Source organism: Stigmatopora nigra, chromosome 8 (genome assembly GCF_051989575.1).
Source record: "Stigmatopora nigra isolate UIUO_SnigA chromosome 8, RoL_Snig_1.1, whole genome shotgun sequence".
Classification (NCBI taxonomy): domain Eukaryota; kingdom Metazoa; phylum Chordata; class Actinopteri; order Syngnathiformes; family Syngnathidae; genus Stigmatopora; species Stigmatopora nigra.
In genome coordinates, this window is record NC_135515.1 from 10,372,944 (window position 1) to 10,394,824 (window position 21,881).

At 38.9% G+C, this 21,881-nt stretch overlaps 1 protein-coding gene across 1 annotated transcript in view; it reads right to left on the bottom strand.

Annotated features, from left to right (window-relative positions):
• Nucleotides 1–20,061, bottom strand: part of dpf1 (double PHD fingers 1) — a 33,690-nt gene extending 13,629 nt beyond the window's left edge. The window contains exons 1-8 of the mRNA XM_077722670.1: nt 19,856–20,061; nt 10,963–10,992; nt 9,734–9,894; nt 9,136–9,243; nt 8,199–8,326; nt 7,998–8,087; nt 7,431–7,509; nt 7,215–7,346 (exon numbers count right to left, since the gene is read on the bottom strand). Coding sequence (XP_077578796.1) covers nt 7,215–7,346; nt 7,431–7,509; nt 7,998–8,087; nt 8,199–8,326; nt 9,136–9,243; nt 9,734–9,894; nt 10,963–10,992; nt 19,856–20,061 — 934 coding nt within the window. The remainder of the gene's footprint in view (nt 1–7,214; nt 7,347–7,430; nt 7,510–7,997; nt 8,088–8,198; nt 8,327–9,135; nt 9,244–9,733; nt 9,895–10,962; nt 10,993–19,855) is intronic.
• Nucleotides 20,062–21,881: the final 1,820 nt, after the last annotated feature.

Genomic DNA, 21,881 nt, shown 5'->3' on the forward strand with positions numbered 1-21,881 from the left:
GAGTTACACCCACCACTGACTTAAGTACTTCTTAAAATTAAAATTAGCCAATTTATATGAGATTGTACCAAATCTATTAGTGAAAGAGAGACAAATAATTAAAAATGAGGGCACCAATGGAACATGTTGAAAACAGTCAGAATGTGACAGAGGATTTCAGTGATGGATGAAGCAAAAAGGTAGAGTAGAAAATAGAGAGTGGGGTGTGCAAGATGAAGCGTAGGTACAAAGAGGAGTGCCAGTGCAAAAAAAAAAGTAGCTCTGGTTGTATCGGAGCAGCAGTGTGTGAAAGCACACGCTCGGCACTCCTGTCGCCTTGCTGTTTAATGAGGAGAACCTCTTAAGAGTAAAAGGCACAATATAGTCCACACACACACACACACACACACACACACACACACACACACACACACACACACACACACACACACACACACACACACACACACACACACACACACACACGTGCACACATACACACACACACACACACACACACGTGCACACATATCTTGCACACACACATTTACAACCAAACCTTTGCTTATTAACTTTTGCTGTCCAGTTCAAATCCCATCCCCCACTTTATAATGTGATGAATAAGAGTCCCTGTGCTCCTTGCACAAACAAAAGGCGAATTAAAATCATGTATATTTTACTTTGAAAAGCCATACCATCCATTTGCATTTTTTTGCAGAAACAATAGATCAAATTTTAAAGCATTTTAAGGAAGTCCAGGTAGACAAAAAGGTAAAAAAAATGCAGTCGGATGGAAACTGCTAGTCACAGATGAAAAGTCACTGCCTTTTTCTGTCATCCTTTCTTCTTCCCATCAGCCTGTGCACCCCACCTTCTGTTTCTGCCTCACTCTTTGCACTTTCAAATCTTCTCATTACTGCTGTTTTTCTTACTGCTCACTGCTCAATTTTTTTGCTACTTTTTCCATAGTGGGCTCTATACCACCTGCATAAAATAACATTGGAATTCTGTCCTGTATTAAATCTGGTCATATCTGTCCCTTGTCCACTGCAACCAACTCAACCCCCGACATGAGCACACACACACAAATAGACACGGATGGACACATTCTTTCACTCACTCAGCAGGTTGCGTAACTCTCAAAGATGTGTGTCCATGGATGCGTGCATTTGTATGTGTACAACGGTGTATATAATGTGTACATGCAAAGAATACTCGAGGGTGCAGAGATGAAATTGCAGTGTAAGTAGATTTAGTGTGTAGTAAAACTTTATTTATGACTACTCTGTTATTACCGACTTCAAGGTAGACTCACAAATTGATCATTCTCAAAATCTGCAGTTCTGTAGTAAGTAAATACCCAAAAGTGCAAAAGTAAACTGCAGCCTTGCAATATTGACCCCAAAAATGTCTGTTTTTTGTGTGTTCGGTACATTCAATTGAAAAGGACCACTTAGTCGATGCACGCTTGTGTTCTCATAGTTAGGATGCTAATTAAGGATTCTATTTTGTTCTATGGTGAAAGAGCTTTGAATGTGTGCCTAAAACTTCACAACATGGGCAAATTGCAATTGAGGAAGGATATAAAAAGCAATCTGATGGAATTTTTTTTGAAACCACGTCGACGAAATACAATGATGAATGTGAACAACTGCTGTGGGGGTTTTTAGCCGGACAACTGGTGATGCTGATGGTGCCATTTCTTTGTCTAACGCTACTTATTTCTGCTCATGCTAACTGCAGAATAGACAATGTCTGTGATTATGATCAGGAACAAAAACGTGTATCATTTTAACATTTATATTCAATCCCGGCTCATTTTTTTGGCAATTTAAAATCGTTCAATCACGACAACCACTCCAGAACAAATTCCAACAGAGAGATTCATGGAGGGTCGATTTGGGAGGTGCTGTTGTTTTTTTACCGGTTTGTATGTGTGTGGGTGAATATGTGGTTGGGTAGGGCGGCATATCCAAACATGGCTGACACAGTGTGGAACCACAAAACAAGCAGCCGGCAAGCCACAGCATAGCATCTTGAGACAGAATACCAAATGAAGCAGACTGCAATATTACCCCTGCCTTCACCAGCCAAACACTCTGGGGGAATCTATATGATGAATCACGAATAGATTTTGTTGGTGTGTTTTTTTTTCTTTTTCTGTCTCTACAGCTCTAACTACTTCTGCTCTTTGTCTCCATAGCCTTCTTGCTTCCTCACATTGCTTTCTTTATGTTATTTTTAATGAACCTTCCCTTCCATATTTTTTTTAGCTTTGTCCATCCCACTATTTCTCACCCCCTTATTCCTTCCTCATTACACCTCTCATATTTCATTCCACCCCCCCCCCCCCTCTATATCTTGTTCCCTCTCTAAGACTCTCTCTTTTTTCAATGTACATAACAGTTTCGTCTTTAGGTGGGAGCTCTAGTGGTGTCCATGGCAACGACATTGCTAGGCAACAGCCATTTCCCTTCCTCTCCTGATTCAAGCAGCAATGGTAACAATCAACAGCTGAGGATAATTATGTGTACACGAAAAGTTCCAAGTATATACAACTGTAAAGGCGAAATATTGGGAAATTTAAAAATGAAATATTTATTATAAGACCAGCATATTTGTCACATGTATCAGCTGACCAGGAAATTGCCATTCTGTTTTTGAGTGTCTGTGGTATAGATTTAATTCCGATAGCTTGATGATTCAGTTCATCCTATTTAGTAATAGCAATAGCAAATGTCAATTTTGGAATTTTTAGTTGCGATGGTTATGAATTTTGATGGGAAATTGAACAATAGCCAATTAAAAAGGAGTCTAAATATTACCTGATGACAAATAGAATAGAGTAGATGGTTGTTTAAAATGATTGCACTTTTCATTTCATTTCATTTGGCAATAAAAACAACAAGAAAAGTTGTGTGACCTCAATATGCTACAAAATAATCTACTAATATCACTTCTGCTGTTACTTCTTCTTTTATGTTATGAGATTGATATATTTTTTTTCCAATTTGCACTCCCCATTCTGGGATTTAGTAGTCAGTCAAACAAAAACAGCTGGTTTGGGGTAGGAAACTGTAAAGCACAGGTGCCCATGAGCAAGATACAACCCACTACATCAAGGGTGTCAGACTCGGGTTGGTTCTCGGGCCGCGTTAACGTCAACTCGATTTCATGTGGGCTGGACCATTTTAAGATATAATATTTAGATTTTTTTTTTTATAAATGGATTAAATGAACTGGATTAAACCCCTGAATATTCAGTTTTATAGATCGAATATTCAGTTTTATAGATCTAAAACAATGTTTATTTTAGCTTTTTAAAATATATTTTTAGATTTTACAAAATGATTTTTGAACTAAAAACAGTAAAAATGGATTAAAAAAATGACAATTATTGATTTAAAATGGGGAAAATCAGGATATTTACGATACATCTATACTTTTCATCTTAATTTGATCCTAAAACAGAAAGTCAGCACTCATGATTTACTTCCCCGGGCCACAAAAAATGATGCGGCGAGCCAGATTTGGCCCCCGGGCCGCCACTTTGACACGTGCACTACATCATTATTGTGCGGCTCGCAAAAGTAAATCATTTGCATTGACGTGACTAAAATCAGATGATGACGTCTTAGTTGTAGCAACATTTGTATGGATATTGTCGAATCCAAATTCAGTCTCCAACTCCGAGAGGAGGCCATTTGAAAGCATGAAAAGAATCACAGCAACAATGCTGAGTCGAGACAGAGAGACTCTGACCTTCAAAAGCTCTATAGCATGTCAGACACACATAAATATACACCCACACACACACACACACTCACACACCATGATTGCTCGTATAACACATGCACACAACTCAAGGCCAACGATCAGGGCACTCGGTGTTCCTGCTGCTCCACACTGGATTGCCGTCTGTCCGTCTACATAAAGTGGCCACTGAATCTCAATTCTGATGAGGAGGAGGAGGAGGACGGTATAGAATGACCTCCTCCACTTTCTATCATTATTCTTTAATCTACATTCATACTGTTTGAATCCAGTTGTCTTATGCCATTCCAATTTCTATCCTCATCAATGTACATACCGACTGGCTGTTCAATTCCAACCAAACCAATTTTCAGCTGGACATTTGAGCATTACTACATTCTCCCATCTTTATTCATCCACTTCACCTCCTCCTCCCATCTGTCTTCCACTCTCAACCGCTCTCACTAGCACATCATTGCCAACATTTCATTCTGCTCTATCCATATAATTTTTTGGATGATGAGAAATCCCCAAAAAGAAAACAGACCTTAGCACAAATTAATTTCTAATGATAAATTTGTCGAAATGGCATATTGTCTGCTTTTAAAAGGAAGGGATATCTGCTTTAGGATGATGGATGGAGTAGCATAAGAGATAACATACCGTGTTGATATAGAAGAGAATAAAAACACAAATAAAGGAGACAGAAAAATGAAACAATGATTTTCTACTGAAAAAAAATCTATCATAATCATCACGACAATAATAAATTAGGACTGAATTATTTAAGTCCTTTACTCAAACAAGACATTATGGTAATACCGTACACTGTGGATGCTGCATACCGCCCTATAGTGTCTAGACATCTTTTTTTAGAGCCAGAATAAAACATGAATTATGCATGCAGTGCTGTTCTCATTCAGTGGAGTCATATTAATATTATCGCATATAGGGTGGTGGTGTGTCCGCTATGATAGTCACACCATTGGGGTGCCGTATAATGCTCCACAACATACACAAACGACACAAACTGCACATTTTCATGACCCCACCCTCATCGCCCTAGATATATATATATATATATATATATATATATATATATATATATATATATATATATATATATATATATATATATATATATATATATATATATATATATATATATATATATAAATATAAATAAAAAAAAGTTTAAAAAATTGATATATATATATATATATATATATATATATATATATATATATATATATATATATATATATATATATATATATATATATATATATATATATATATATATATATATATAGATATATATATATATATATAGATATATATATAGATATAGATATATCCATACATACACACACACACATATATATGTATAGAGCCATATACAGAGCCACCAAGACAGCTAAGCTTCCTTTATTCATTTCAGCAGAGAGAAGATTGCATTTTCAAAGACTGTGCGTGTGTGTGGTGTTCATGCCCATGTGTGTTGGCGTGCACGAGTGTGTGATTACTGACTTTGGCATGGAAGAACGGAGGATATTAAGCGATTTAAATTCACACACGTACACATCTAGGCACCCAAACAGACAGAGATGCCCATGCACACACAATGGTCCACACCTATGCATACACATTGGAAAGGCACAAGGACACAGACAACCATTCCCACTCAAATTCATACCTAGGGGTGTACCCTGCATGGTTTCTGTGGATGTGAGAGAAAACTGGAGTACCCAGAGAAAACCCACACAAGCCCAGAGAGAGCATGTAAGCGCCATACTGTGAGGACTGACCTGGTATCGAACCTTTGACATCAGAACTGTGATGTAACATGCTAACCGCCCACCCACCTGGCCACTCCCTTAAATATATATGATAATAAATAGTTTGACACTGTGTTTGTTTCAATTTCATTATTTGAACTGGACCTTTTTATATTCCATAATCTAAAGGATATGCCTTCTTAAAGCAATTCTAGTTTGCTGCTCGGTTAGTTTAATCCGATTTGGTGAATTTGATTGAAGCTTCACAGGCATTTGAGCGGATGTCAGATGCATTTCATTTATCAATATGATAACCGCGGGGATCAAACACTATGAATAATGTGGAAATAAATGAATTGAAGGCAAAAATATTATCATCATATTACAGTTTTTTTCCAGGCATTCCAATTGTTTCTTGAGATCCCAGAGAATCTCAAGAGACATTACATGCCCTGCTTCGGTGCACCAACGAAGCAAAACGCCATGACGGCTGGCATCGGGCGCGTCAAATGGTTGCGGGCCACAGTGGCACACGTGTTTGAAATAAAAAGTGTTCATTTGCAAACAGCAAACAGTGCGGAAAATGTTTATGCCTGCATCGGGGGGCTACCACCTGCCATGCAGTTAACACCTGGTAAAACTAAGTGCAGCGTGAAAAGGATTTGGGGGTGCAGTTTATGTAGTTCAGGGGTTACCTCCCTTCCAAAACTGTTACTACTTCTTGGCAACTGATTAATGGGAGCTGCAACCACTATACATAACATTTATAGTACTTAAACTGTTTGGGGGAAATCATTTTGTATTCACCAACTTAACTTCAAGAATTCTTTGATTTAATCACTCAATACAATACCGACCTTTTATAATATTTTTGAATTATCTTTATTTCCATAATTAACTGTGACAATGGGTACCCTCGGCCATACATTTGTTCAGTTGGTTCAGCTCATTCATGACATTCGTTATGGCTATGTTGGCTTTGGCGAAGGTTTGCATAACAGCTCTGATGTTCTATGCCACAGGTGTCAAAGTTGCAGCCCGGGGGCCAAATCTGGCCCACAGCATCATTTTGTATGGCCCGAGAAAGTAAATCATGAGTGCCGACTTTCTGTTTTCGGATCAAATTCAAATGAACAGTATAGATGTATATAATATTTCCCGAGTTTCCCCTTTTTAAATCCATCATTGCAATTTTTAATCCATTTTTTCTGTGTTTTTAGTTCAAAATCATTTTGTAAAATCTAAAAATATATTAAAAAAGCTAAAACAAACATATTATATCTAAAATAGTCCAGCCCTCAACGCCACAGTTTCAATTAGTGCGTTTCCATATTTTACATCATAGGTTGACGGAAAGCCATATGCGCCCATCAAAAGAGCCAGATGTGGCTCCTGAGCCATAGGTTCCTTACCCCTAATCTAAAGCATTCTTTAAGCAAACAATCTAAAAGCAAGATCTGAGCAGATAGAAACAATCATCAGACACATTATCCAATACATTTACTCACAAAAACATTGGAGGGTTCAAAAAGGAACAATTCTGTCCTTTGTCGTTCAACATGTCTTCACATAAAACATCATCGATTTTAACCCAAAACCTCAAAAGTGTAACTTTGTCCGACTGACCACCAGGTTACCATGCTTTCCCATCGAATAAATTAATCTCACAAATGATATAAATAATTCAATGATCAATACACTTACGCTTGTGGTTGTTTTTGCGTTGGAAGGGAAGTGTGTGCCTCTCTGAATCTTCCTCGCCCTCTTCGTCTGCTAGATGAGTGTGAGTGTAATGGTAACTCAGTCCTGGGCGATTTTTATAGCGCTTTCCACATACTAGAATACAAAAACAGAAAGAAAGAAAAGCTGCAAGTGGTCATTCGATCTTTGCGGCCTAAAAAAAATTAGGTAAACACTCACTGTCACAGACATAGGGCTTGTCTCTGTCCTCTATAGCAGGTGGTTCTTGACGTTTTCTCATGCCACCAACACCGTAGGCCTGACCAACACACACACACACACATGAACATAAGAAGACAATTTAGACACCAGGCACATGGCAGAACAGTTTGAACATCAATACTAGCACAAACACAAATTAGAAAAGCTGAGCGACACACTCATCACTCTACGTGTCAACACACGAACGTGTTTGCATTTTAATCATCTGCTCTCAGTGCAAAGTTTCACTCCAGCAGGAGGGGACTGATGACACCTAGCAGGGGACCAACAGCTCCAATTAACAAGCCTGGTGTCTCTGTGAAACATTATGTACGTGAATGTGATCCTTATCGAGATACATTGTTAACACTTGATTATATTCCCTAAGGAGGTGAGGTGGTTAAAGGGGGGGGGGGGGCAAATATAGTCTAATCAGAGTTGGAAGAAGAAAAACTGAAAAATTACTGTTTGCCAACTCTGCAGTATTGTACGCACAAAAAGCCAAATAGTTAGTCGTCACCCTCAATACTTTGAGTGAGGCCCTACCCGTGCTTTGGTACGGTTCTTGCGCTTGGGAACATCTTCTTCCATCTCATCTACCTCCAGCTCATGAGAGAAATCTCCAACCAGTAATTTCTGTTAAGGGAATAGCAGTACAGTACACAATTGCACTGTAGTGGTTTAAAAAATATATAGAAATCTAAGCAGAACAAAAGTGAAGAGATAAGAATATAAAACAGGTCTTACCTGACACTCACTCATTGGCTCCTCCTCTTTTGTTTCTACCTTCTTATCCAGTGTATCTCCTGAAAGCAATGACTCCAATACAGGGCCATCTGGAATACCACCCTCCTTCTTTAGGGAGGCCTCATAGTCTGATGAGAAGCCATTGAAATGAGAAGTCATATTCAAACAAGTGTACTAACCGGAAAAAAAACAACATTGCTTGAGATTAAAAGTCTCGCTTGTTCCCCTAGTCAATGAATTCCAGTAAATTTGAGACATAAAACTAAATATTTCTTAATTTTATGTGTGCATTATAAATGAAAAAATATATAAATACAGAGACATGTCTTGACCAGACTACAAAGTTCCATTAATAAACAGTTGCCACTTCTGAAATGTATGTTGAGCGTTCTTTAAGGAAAAGTGATGTCAGCCTTTTTTTTAACTTGTTCCAGGAATCAAATTTAAAATAAGTCCATAATTTAAATGAAGGGTGTCAGACTCAGACGCGGTCCAGACAATTTTAGATATAATATTTAGATTTTGTTTTAAATAAATGGATTAAAAGAACTAGATTAAAAGCTCTGAATATTCAGTTTTTTATAGATTTAAAACAATGTTTGTTTGAGCTTTTTTTGATATATTTTTAGATTTAAAAAATGATTTTTGAACTAAAAACTGAAATAAATTGATTAGAAAATGACAATTATTGATTTAAAAGGGGGGGAATCTGGAAATTTAATATACATCTATACTTTCCCGGGCCACACAAAATGATGCTGCGGGCCAGATTCGGCCCCCAAGCCGCCACTTTGACACGTGATTTAAATCATACTAACAATAATGATAATTAGAATGACAAGAAAGTGGATCCGATTGAACCTATAATAAATTGTTCAACTAACTGGTTGAGAGGGTTTTTCAAAGCATTATATTGTATGAATTGATTCTTCCTTACCGATCTTAAACTCAATAGGAACAAGCCTTGGGTCCTCCAGAATGTTCAACCGCCTCTTTTTGCGCCAGCAACGAGCAGGATATGTGTACAGCTGACCTGGTGCGTGACCTGAAATTCAAAGCACAAAACAAACAGCTTAGTTGTGAACACATTTTAATGCACTTTGGAAATTTTGACATCATGACAATACAGTTGGAGTTGTTTTACTTTTTTAAAGAAAGCAAGAACAATTTCCACCCTATTACTTACAAAACTGAAAATACATAAAGCCCACTTTCCTTTTTGACACGCAAACTCACACAAACATGCAGACACATTTTTGGAAGTATTTTTAGCAATATTATCCCCACTTGGAGTGTTTTTGTCATCTCCCAAAAACCCACCATCCTAGGTAGAATAAAAGAAGGTGGAGTAGATGAGCTCAAATGCAGAGGGGGTTGATTAAGTGTGGCAGAGAAGGAGAAAAATATGTATTTGGTAGAAAACAGAGGCACTAGTTGAGAGAAGGGAGGGACAAACTTGGTTTTGGAAAAGTACGAAAGGCATTTTAGTAGGTCACATGGTATGAAAACAACCAAAGGCACACATGGGGACCCACCTGGTCCACGATGGTTCTTCTCCATCCAGATGTAGCAGTTGCTCTGTGCCACACCTGTCTGGGAGTCCAGAAAAGGTAGACGCATGGAGCGCTCAGCACACAGACGGGCATTGTAGCTGCGACAATGTTCGATGGCTTCCTTGTAGAACTCCTCTCCAAGACTAAACCAGAGGAAAGTGATAGAGTTAAGAAACATCAACAATAATTTAATTTAAAAATGTTATTTTAGCTGGGATAAGCTCCAGCCCCCCCAGTTTCCCCAAAAAAAAGATTATAGTCCTACTAGGCCTTTCGGTCTCAAATATAATTTGATCTTAAAGACTATCTATGAAGACTGTCTATGAATATGTTTAATATTGTGTCATTAAAACAGTCCCGATGTGGAGATAAACTGTCAAGTCATTCATTCATTCATCTTCCATACCATGGATACTCGAAAAGATTGCGGGGGTTGCTGGAGCCTAACCCAGCTGACTTTAGGCGAAAGGTAGACTACACCCTAGACGACATGTGTCAAAGTGGCGGCCCGAGGGCCAAATCTGGACCACCGCATCATTTTGTGTGGCCCGGGAAAGTAAATCATGAGTGCCGACTTTCTGTTTTAGGATCAAATTCAAATGAAGAGTATAGATGTGTATTACATTTCCTTATTTTCCCCCTTTTAAATCAATAGTTGTAATTTTTTAATCCATTTTTTCTGTGTTTTTAGTTCAAAAATAATTTGTAAAATCTAAAAATATATTAAAAAAAGCTAAAATAAACATTGTTTTAGATCTATAAAAAAATGAGTATTCTGGGCTTTTAATCCAGTTCTTTTAATCCATTTATAGAAAAATAATCTAAATATTATATCTAAAATGGTCTAGCCCACATGAAATCGAGTTGACGTTAACGCGACCCAACCCGACTCTGACACCAATACACCCCAAGACTGGTCGCCATTCAACCGTAGAGCACAAAGAGAAACAAACGACCATCCACACTCACAATCATACCACCACCAGCAGGATTGAAGCCCGCACCAAAGTCAGGCGAGTGAACCTCTACACCACGAGGTGGCTTACTGTCAAGTCAATCCAATTAAATTGTAGCAGATAAACTGGCAAGGACCAACAATAGGAATAAAAAATCACAATGGTTTCTAGGAAGAACACTAATACACTTTTTTGCACTCATTGATTTAGTCTGATTAAGATTCAATGCTAGGTTGCTCTCTCTCTCTCTCTTACCTGTTCTTGATGACTGCACCTCCAGATTGCCTGTGGGGGAGAAAAGAAAAAGCCCAACAGATGCAGTATGAGTCATTTTCCATCTTCATTCATTCATGTCCCTTTTCTCCATTCCTCCATTGGTTTGACTTTTCACTCCTTCCTCCACTACTTTGTGCCTTCGGCTTCTTTCCACTTTAAGTAAATCTTTATTTACTTTTACGCTCTCTCGACATGATTAATTTTGCGTTCACACCTCCCTTGTTGTCTTTCTACAGTTAATCACTTTTCTCTTGTGTGTCGCCGCTGAGCATAGATACCAAGGTCACTCTGCTCTACACACAGTAAGAAACAAAACACACACACACAGGCATCCAAGTTAAAGCTTTGGTGAACCAACTGTCACTTGGTGAGAACAAGTTTATCGACCTTTTACTTTAAAAGAAATAAATAAATAATAAAACAATTCTAATCTGCAGTATTTTGCTGTATTCATAAAAAGTAATGAGGTACAAAGTGTCCAATGCTTGTTTTGTTTAATTGTAAAAAGAATAAATAACATTAAACAAAATTTTTAGTGACATATTGTGAGGGAGTAACAGATGGCAGGCAAGACCTCTTTAAAAGGTTAGTCCAGGGGTTGGCAACCATAGGTTTTGGTTTCTTTAGCTCCCTGGAGCTTTTTCAAAAATGTTTGAATGTATGAAAAGGGGGGAGAAAAAATGTATTTACAGAAATGGTTGCAGTTTTAAGTGTGGTCATTGTTTAGAGTGCCCAGGGGCAGGCTCATAAAGGTATTCACTTTTTTTGTTGTTTTTCCTCTTGTAGTTGTTAAGGACACCAACCAAAATTGCTATTATTATTTTGGGATGGATCTGAAAGATTTTATGTACGTAAGGTTGATTTTTTTGTTATGATTTTGCCTCAGACTATCAAAATGGACTATCTCTAGCCTACCATCGATATATCTTTTGAAAAAGTTGTTACTGTTTGATAAAGGAACCAAAGGTTTGGTATAGACATTTTCCACTAGGAAAGTTCCTATGTTAAGAAACATTAATTTCCAAGAATGTTGCAATAATATAGTGTTGCTGTATTTATTCACTGAAATATTTAGGTCTGTAAAGAAGACAATAGTTTTTGATAGATTTATATCAAGAATATTTTTGTATATTCCCATTTAGATCTAGATTTATTTTCTCTTTAATTGTAGAATAACTTAGGTTGATTTCCTAACCCATAAGAATGGTTGTAAACCATATTATATAATAAATGTTAAAATGAGTCTAAAATCTTATCGTGAGGTATGTAGAGATTCATACTGGTATTGCTGAAAATGTAATAAAGTAAAGCTACATCTATTCAGAATCAATAAAAAGGACAGCAATGATAACTCCCACATGGAAAAAAAAAACCAAAAATGATCAGTGATAAGAAGTATTACAAAAAAAAGTCTGAAATAAAAACAGTGAGGAAGAAACTCACCCCATGTGACACCATTAAAAGTCAAAATGTGGACAAATTCAACAATAATACACAGCGAAGCAGCATCTTTAAAATCTACTGAACTAATCCTCCAAGCTCTCTGGCCAGCACTGAGCATGTGACATTTAAAGGATGTGATCTGTGATATGTGGGGCAAACCATGCCCATGTTTGTTAATGTGTCACTGCAAATGAGCTCTTCACAGTTTGCTGAAGAGAATACATCTTTACACAGCTGCCTGTGCTTGTCTGTGTGGACCATTTGACCATTTTATAGAAAAAATTGCTTCACTATTAAAATCCAGTTCTACCACAATGCCAGCAATGGCCCCAATAGTTTCAAAGCACATACAGGAATAGTATAGCATATGACTAAAGCCTGTTCAAACAAACATTGAACTCAAGCCAAAATTAAGGGAAATTATCTCTAAGGAGACATATTCTGTATACCTGCTAAGAGAAATAGTTGCTAAAAAAAGAGATTTTCCATTTAAAGGTTCACTGATGAAAAAAGTGAAATACCAGTGAGAGAGATAGAATGAATAAGTGGTGAGGAAAGGAACACGTTTAAAATGTAAAACAGGCCACCAAAAAGCTCCTCATCCAGCACCTCCCTAAACAGCCTCTTACTTCAAATCCTCTACCCTCCATCAGTCTTTCCTCCTGCTGTCCACCGAGCTACCGAAATAAGTTTCTTGATAACACTGTAAGTTGACAGCTGGAGAAAATAGCTTCCATCAATTTAGGTACGCACGCTTTTATAATATTGAGATAGGGAAGCTGCATGACTGTTTGAGAAAGATTGAAGGCGAGAGGAGCTACAAAAAAACAAAAAAAAAACAAAGATGGAGTTGGGAGAGAAATGGCTTAATATGGAGGTGGTTTTATTAAAAGAAAAACAAATGGATGGGTAGAAAATAGGCAGGCAAGGGTAAAGGAGATAGAGAGGAGTGACAGATGATGGACAAAAAGAAAGGATGGGAGCACGATGACCTGTGAAATACTCCTTTTTCAGCAAGGACATCGCTCACAGATATCCCTTTTTTCATCTTTTATCCCATCGTTAAAATGGCTTTGCTGTCACATTATAAGGACCGTGAAACCCATCATTTGGTTGGACTGGAATGGCAGGGAAGTCGTCGTTCCTGGAGCAATTTCGATTCAATTGGTGTTAAATCAATTCTAATGATCTGATCATCTGTTTGAATTGTGTTGTTGTGTAGGATTTTTGCAAGAAGTTAAGAAGAATCAATGTGATTTTGGAAATGATGGCAGTTTATTGTGCAACATCGTCTTAAAAGATTCAATTGGCATGCATTTTGATTTCTGTTTGACTTCATGGTGTCCAATTTATTCAAAAGGTTGGCCCTCAGGAGCTTTAGTCAATCGTAGGCTTATATTCACACTACCGTTCATAAATTTTGCATTTTAAACAAGCCTTTTGATAAAACTCAACTACTGTAATGACATTACATTAGGTAACTAACTATTATTACATTTTACCGTTCCCAAACTCTAAATAGAAATGATCAACTCAATTCTGTTGATCACCGTATAATAAGTCTATTTTACGGCAAATTGTGAAGTCAATATGTATGTCATGTCTGTTGAAAAGTCAACACGTTTTAGAAATATCTGAAGCATAAAAATCTTCACAAAATGGGTCTCAGCAAGAGAATATCCTGTTTTCGAAATATTTTTCATTTATTTATCTTCACCACATGTTTGCAAGGGTTGAGCCTATCCCAGTTTACTTCAAGCATAAGACAGACTACATCCTAGACTGGTCGCCATTCCGCCATTTGGTACAGAGAGAGGCAGACGACCATTTGAACTCACAATAATACTACCACCAACGGGAATCGTGCCTGCACCTTCCCGCACTATATGCAGGCTACTGAACCACGACCCTATCCAGTGGTCTTACTTTGGATTTACTTCCAAAATAAATTGAAGACCGCCTGGCTTGGGTGCGTGGGGCAGTGGATCAATTCCTGCTTAATGGCGTTGTAAGTTGTGAGTGCAATTGCTTGTCTACTTAAATCCTTTGATTGATTTATTGAATTTGTGATTTTGACAGACTATATTTTGTTTTTCCATCTCCTTTTGTGTTACTAATTTTCCTACTACACCTGTGCGAGTCTAAACTGTTTATATAAAGACCAGAGCTGTTGTTAGTCCAGCTGGTCATACAGATTGCTAAAAGAACAAAACACAGAAACCCTTTCATAAACTAAAGTAACCAAAACATTTTTAGGAACAGCCTTTTCAAGATTATTTCTGGCAAATAGTAAAAGACACATTTTTAAGTGCCATCAGAAATATATACAGCCTTTCAGTAATTAGCTGGCATTTTGCCCAATCTACACACAGAAGCTTCAGTGAAGAACAATGTCTAAACAAAAATTAATACATGGAAAATATTAAGATTTTCCCTGTGCTCATCACAACAAAACACAGTTTGTCAATACGTACTGTAACCAATAGATACTGCATTTGGAAGTATTAATTTAAAGAGAGAATGGTTATTTCTAATGTCCTAAATTATATTATTGCATATCAAGTATCTATGTAACCATACTGATTAAAATAAACCTCTTATAATGATACAATGGAGTCCATTTTTTTATTCATGTGAAAGTTTTAACACTTAAAAGTGAACATTAGCATGTTTTATAGGTTATTCCAACATTTTGTGTATCTATCTATCTATATACATACATATACATAGTGTATAATATGTTCAGGTTGTATTTCCCAGTTGCAGCAATTAACACTCATTAGACTTCAATAGAGAAACACAGAGCCCCCCCTAGCGGTAAAATCCAATCATTGGCACTGTACAAGAGAAATACTATTGGGAATCACCCAAATTAGTACAATTAAAGTAGAAACCACAATAAACAGAGTGCTTTAATTGTGGTTAGGGAAATGGAGAAAAAAAGTTTAAGTGAATGCAGACTACTTCATAAAAAAACACAAGGCAGATTGCAAACTTTAAACTTCAAGATGGGTGCACTGTTCTATTTTCTAAGCTTGGAAACACTTGCGCCGATACAGTCAAGTCTACACACCTGGTACACACGCCTGTTCACTTAGTGCTGTCCATCTGTGCACTTGCTCACATCCACATGCACAAAAAGTCCACTCATATTGGCATTTCCTGTCCTAAGGAGCTTTGGATTGTGTGTGTGTGTGTGTGTGTGTGTGTGTGTGTGTGTGTGTGTGTGTGTGTGTGTGTGTGTGTGTGTGTGTGTGTGTGTGTGTGTGTGTGTGTGTGTGTGTGTGTGTGTGTGTGTGTGTGTGTGTGTGTGTGTGTGTGTGTGTGTGTGATTGCAGTACTAATGTGTGTGTATGCACAGTCAAGAAGTAATATCAGGCGGCCTTCTGTACTGTTCCTCCCATCCCCCAACTCAGCCATTCCATGGCTGAACTCAACAGATTAAACTATGCAATATCACCCGTACCAATTCACCAGCACCACCCCTCCTCCCCACCACCCTCAATTCAATTTCTTTTGCACTGTCCTCCACTTTCACACTCGCTGAAATGACTGGTCTTTCTCTCTCTCGCTTGCCCATTAATAAATACAACTATTGCAGTATGGGAGATGAGTTTTAAGTTTTAGTGCAGTACATGGGGGCATACAAAAAGGACAAATTTAACTTCCCATGGGATTGTCTATTATCTCACATGTCTGACATTTGTGGGTTTGGTGATCTCATCTATCTTGCCTCTAAAAAAAAAAGCTCCTTTCCATTTCTGTGCACACTTGCATGCACCTCTTTTTTGTGTCCACACGTGCATGAATAGTCACATTGCAGTGTACAGTATAAGTCTCTAGCCTTGTGCATGCATGCATATCTAGTCTTTGTGTGTGGGTGTATACAATATAGCGCATACCATAGCTTTAACTGCAGTGTGTGTGTATTAGGGGCAGTGCATCAGAGTAAAGCAATCTTGCCTCTGAGCAGCTCCTTCAGGTGAGATTTATTGCCACTGCACTTGGCCTCTTACAATGGCGATGGACTCTTTACCCCTGTATTTTGCCCAGTGTGCGCATGTGAGTGTGCGGGTTGGTGATTCCTTAGTTTAACCCCCTCCCACCCTCTGGAAACACGCCACCATCACTAAAAACTCCTCCCTTGTCGGCATCCCTATTGAAGAGCTGCAGAGAGAAGCAATGTTGGTGTTGACTCCACCCTTAAGAACTCTTGATAAGAAGATGCACTGGACCTATATAAAAAAATAAGGACTTACACAAAGATGGGAGTGATTTTAGCCTCTTGTGGTTCTTTTCTTCTAGAGTCACGCATCTTTAATTTGGACACGTTTAAACTACAAATTCCTGGATGGAAATCACTCAAGGTCCCAAAGCAGTGAAACTGACTGACTGTCAGTTAGGTAGCACTGGAGAAATAGGTCATAGAGCTAAAAATACTTATCTATGTCTCTCTCTTTCTCTCTATTCCTCCCTCACACTCGTTCTCAATCCTATCTTCTGGTAAAAGAAAAATACAAAAAAAAAACCACAAAGTAAAGCAGAAAAAAACTAAATAAAGATAAGATGAAAGCAGTAACTTGGGGAAGAAACGCCCTTAAAAAAACATCAGACCTTAGGCTTGCTCCCTTATGAATAAAGAAGAGTAGGAGAGAGTGTGAATGTGAACGTGTTTATAGATGAGCAAGTTAAGGAATGACGGGGGAGATTGAAAGGGAAAATGAAGATGTAGAAATGGATGCTCTGGCTGCCATTCAGCTATCACATGCGGAGCTGTTTGCACACCGAGTTTTATTACATGGAACTCATTATTCACTGGGTTCAGCCAAGCAGGCAGGGTAGAAGAAGAAAAAAAAACATGGAAGTCATGGCAATATGCAGTATAGGCACACATGAAGGTACACAAAAAAAACATTATTTCCAAATTATTCACAAATGTGTGATGAATGCTACTCGTATTATTTGGAAAAAGGTGAAATCAGTAGTGGCTACTACTAGAGTGCTTCGGATGAGAAGATAAAACATGCTGTTCATAATCGTAAAAGAAGTGAGCCGTAAAATTTTCTTGTGGAGGAAGGAAGGTGCAACAAAATCTCTTCAGGACTTGGCACTAGATCGAACATGGGAGAAAGTATGATGGAGGTTGGAGGGTGATGAGACCAACGAGAGAACAGGCAAATAGCAACCCTTAGTAAATTTGCAAGTGTCCGAGATGGAGTGTGAGATTGGGAAAATCATGAAAAAGGAGAGCCTGAATGTGGAAGCAGGTCAGTGAGGGTGATGTGGAGAGAAAGGAAAGAGGGAGAGAGAGAGAGAGAGAGAGAGGGAGAAGATGGACAGAGGGAGAGAGTGAGGGGGGGAGAGTGAGGGAGAGAGAGAGAGAGAGAGAGAGAGAGAGAGAGAGAGAGAGAGAGAGAGAGAGAGAGAGAGAGAGAGAGAGAGAGAGAGAGAGAGAGAGAGAGAGGGAGGGAGAGAGTGAGAGAGAGATGGAGAGAGAAAGGGAGATAGAGAGACGGAGAGAGACCGAGAGAGAAAGAGACAGAAAGAGAGAGAAAGAGAGAAAGGAAGAGAGAGAGGAAGAGGGGGAGATGGAGATAAAGAGAGAGATCAAGGCAGATCGAGAAAGAGAGAGAGAGAGAGGGGAGAGAGAGAGAGAGAGAGAGAGAGAGAGAGAGAGAGAGAGAGAGAGAGAGAGAGAGAGAGAGAGAGAGAGAGAGAGAGAGAGAGAGAGAGAGAGAGAGAGAGAGAGAGAGAGAGAGAGAGAGAGAGAGATTATCTCTAATCCGACTGAGAGAGTAGAGAGAATATTTGAAAAGTCTCCAGTAGATTGGAGCGAATCGCTTCTCCTCTGCTGATTCGTCTTCGCATAACACAGCACCATGGACAGCGACCGACTCAAGATGTCTTCTACAGGTTTCACATCCACTGAATTAATTAGCAGGAGGCCATTTCAGGACAAAGCGAATTTTGCTTTAGGTACCCAAAATGTGCACAAAGGAAAAATGAGTAGATCTTTGTGAAAGCCCAAAAAATATATATATATGCTAAATAAGACATCACGTGAGAGTGAGGTGGGGTGACAATGTGAACTCGCTGACCTTGCAAACCACCACCTTATATTGGTTTCGTTGTTATAAAGATCGCACGGGTTATCGAAGTAAATTAGAATTAAGTCCCAGGCTGTCAAGGTATGCTGTTAAAAAGCAGCCTATACACTAGGGAGTTATTCATGGGTGTCTACATATGACAGGCATGGCAAATCCTAACAATCTTTGCAAATGTGGTCACCAAAACCACCCACAATAATTCCACCCTTTAGTATAACACACCCGTGTAACTCATTGACGGCACTGGGCGTCCAATTAATTTTGACAGCCCAGCTAGAAATCTCATTAATCACAGCCAGACCTCCAAATAGAAACAAATTGGATGTATATTGTTGTATATATTTATACATACAATTGAGACCTGGTGTACTCAATTGGGGGCACTTGTTTACCAAATTTGTGGGCTGTAAGATTCTACATGTGATATCCATGTATCTGGACACTATGTATTTAAGGGGTTATGTTATTTATTTTATTTACTATATTTTTCTTCTTCTTTTTTTTTTTTAATTGGCAAAAATAGTATAAGTAGTGGTAGTATGGTATAATGGTGTTCCCCTAATACACCTCTGAAAGCAGAATAGGCGCACATCAGCCACCTTTTTTTGGCCAGGAGCCTAAAAGGGTAGTCTGCATTCCACTGCAGCCAGTCTCGGCAAAATAAAAAGACACGGTATTGTATAAAAAAAATAGAAAAATAATAAATTAAATAAAAATACTGCCTCAAAGGAACTTTAATCCCCTGGAGCACGCCTTTGCACAATTAAATGCCCGTTAAATTGCAATATCCATGCAAAAGGTGGTATATTGCAATTAGGCTTGAATTCTCGACTTAATTCGAATCAAATGAAATCCCTTGGCCAATGACTGCCGAAATACAGGTCGCAAAAGGTAAATGTGCAGCCCCGAGCTCCCGTCTTTTTCTACCTGTTTACATCTCAGACTGCACAGGTAGTGTAAGCCATCTAATGGTTCTTTTTTTTGCTCCAGCCTGCCTATGTGACCATGATCTTGGCTGGCCAGACCGGCAAGGGACATCCCGGGTCACCTAAACCCAAACCCGGCATTCCTCCGTGTTCGCGCACATGCACATGCACACGCACGCGACTCCTGTCAGGCTCCCGGGGAACAAATAAACCGTTTGTACATCAACGCAACATCGACATTCCATACACACGCACACCAAAAAAAAATAACTTTTGTGCATTTTCATTGTCTTCGCTCGATTTGTGCATGGAGGTTTGGGAAATAGGAAATATATAAAAAAAAAACAAGACTGGCAACACGCACCGATAGCTAAAATGCATAGGTGTCGTACTTACGATTTGAGGTGGTTCTGTACCGCTGTGGCCATTTTGGTGTAGTATGATAGAATGCAACGCTGCAGCGCCCGGTATTGTACATGTAATGTAGCAGCTATTTCAATTTCATTCATTCTCTGGGGCTGCGGCTGGAGCGGCCAGCCAATGGGAGACGGGAGCGCATGCGACAGCAGAGGGGAAGTGTAGTTTTTTACGCATGTCAACATGAAACATGTCCAGGAGCAATGCACTACAAGTACCAGCGTGGGTAGCGAGATTGTGGATGCCACGGTCCCGCCTTGGATCCGAAAGGGCAAAGCCACCCATCCGCATCCGAACCGCTGAACACACACACATATACACGGACACACATACACACGCACACATGCACACACTGACACATATGCATGCACACACATACATACAAACACACACACACATGCACACACAAACACACACATACACACATGCACACACATACCCACATGCACACACAAACACACACATACACACATACACACACAAACACATACACACAAGCACACACAAACACACACATACACACATGCACACACAAACACACACATACACACACAAACACACACATGCACACACATGCACACACATACACACATGCACACACAAACACACATGCACACACATGCACACACAAACACATACACACATGCACACACAAACACACACAGACACACTCACAGAGACACACACACAGACACACTCACAGAGACACACACAGACGCACACAGATACACACACACAGACACACAAACACACACACAGACACACACACAGACACACACACAAACACACACACAGACACACACAAACACACACACAGACACACACACACACACACACACACACACACTTTCTAATACGCAGGTGTGGCGAACAAGTTAGACACAAAGAGCAAAAAAATTGAACCCTCAGCATCAAAGAGCCACACCATGCAGTGACCTGTCAAAACAGACAAACACATGCACCTAAAAAACGTTTTATCCTCACTAAGGTCATGGGGGTTGCTGAAGCCTATCAAATCTGACTTTGGGCCAAAGGCGGGGGACAACACCCTGAGTCGGTGGGCAGCTATTTATGTCCTTAGAGTAGGTTTGTCATTATACATTAAGAAATTGGTATCATCACTTTGGCCATGCAAAAATACATTGGATTTCTTTCATTTAATTACAGGGTTGGGTTTGATTTCCTCCACATAGGACATAAACATTCAGATTCTTGAAATGCAGAAACGTCACTTCCCATGTCAATCTATCCATGGTGGCGCCGCCCAAGCCACTAACAAACCTGATATTCTATACTGAAACATATTAGATGCACATGACAATGCAGTTTATATAATCACACCAAACTAATCTGTCAGAGTGATTAACGAATAGTAAATAAGGACGACATTTTCATGCTCCAATGGTCATTATCAACGAGAATAAATTGTACCCAGAGGACATGAAAAAGGAAATATAATGACTACACAGTCTATGTGTACAAAATGAAAAGTAGAATATGTGCAGAAAGATGTGTTCCACCAGTCTATGGAAGAAAAAAAATGCAATTTACTTTTCAGTTGATTGCTGAAGGAGAAGCATTAAGACAGCAATGCACAGCAGATCAATAATCTCTTTCAGAAAGGTGGTGACATCCGAGGAGACGTTTAAGTCTAGGAGGATAAAGAGTCCATTGAGCAGACATCGCCCCAACACTCTTTCGCATCCTCTTCCTGAAACGCTACAGACTCATTCAACATTGCTGCCATTAACAAGATTTTAGATCAACTTTTATAGTAACATTATTTTTTATAGACCAACTTGAAACTATGTTAGAAAAATACCTTCTGGGCAACATGCAGTCATATATCAGCATGAGAGGAACAGGTCAATGTGTACACAACTTAAAATATTGTACTACATTCATTTTCAGCACTGCTTGAAGGGCCAATGGGGTGCTGAAGCCTATCCCTGGTGACTTCAGGCGAAAGGCCGAATGCACCTAAGATTGGTCGCCTGTCAGTCAG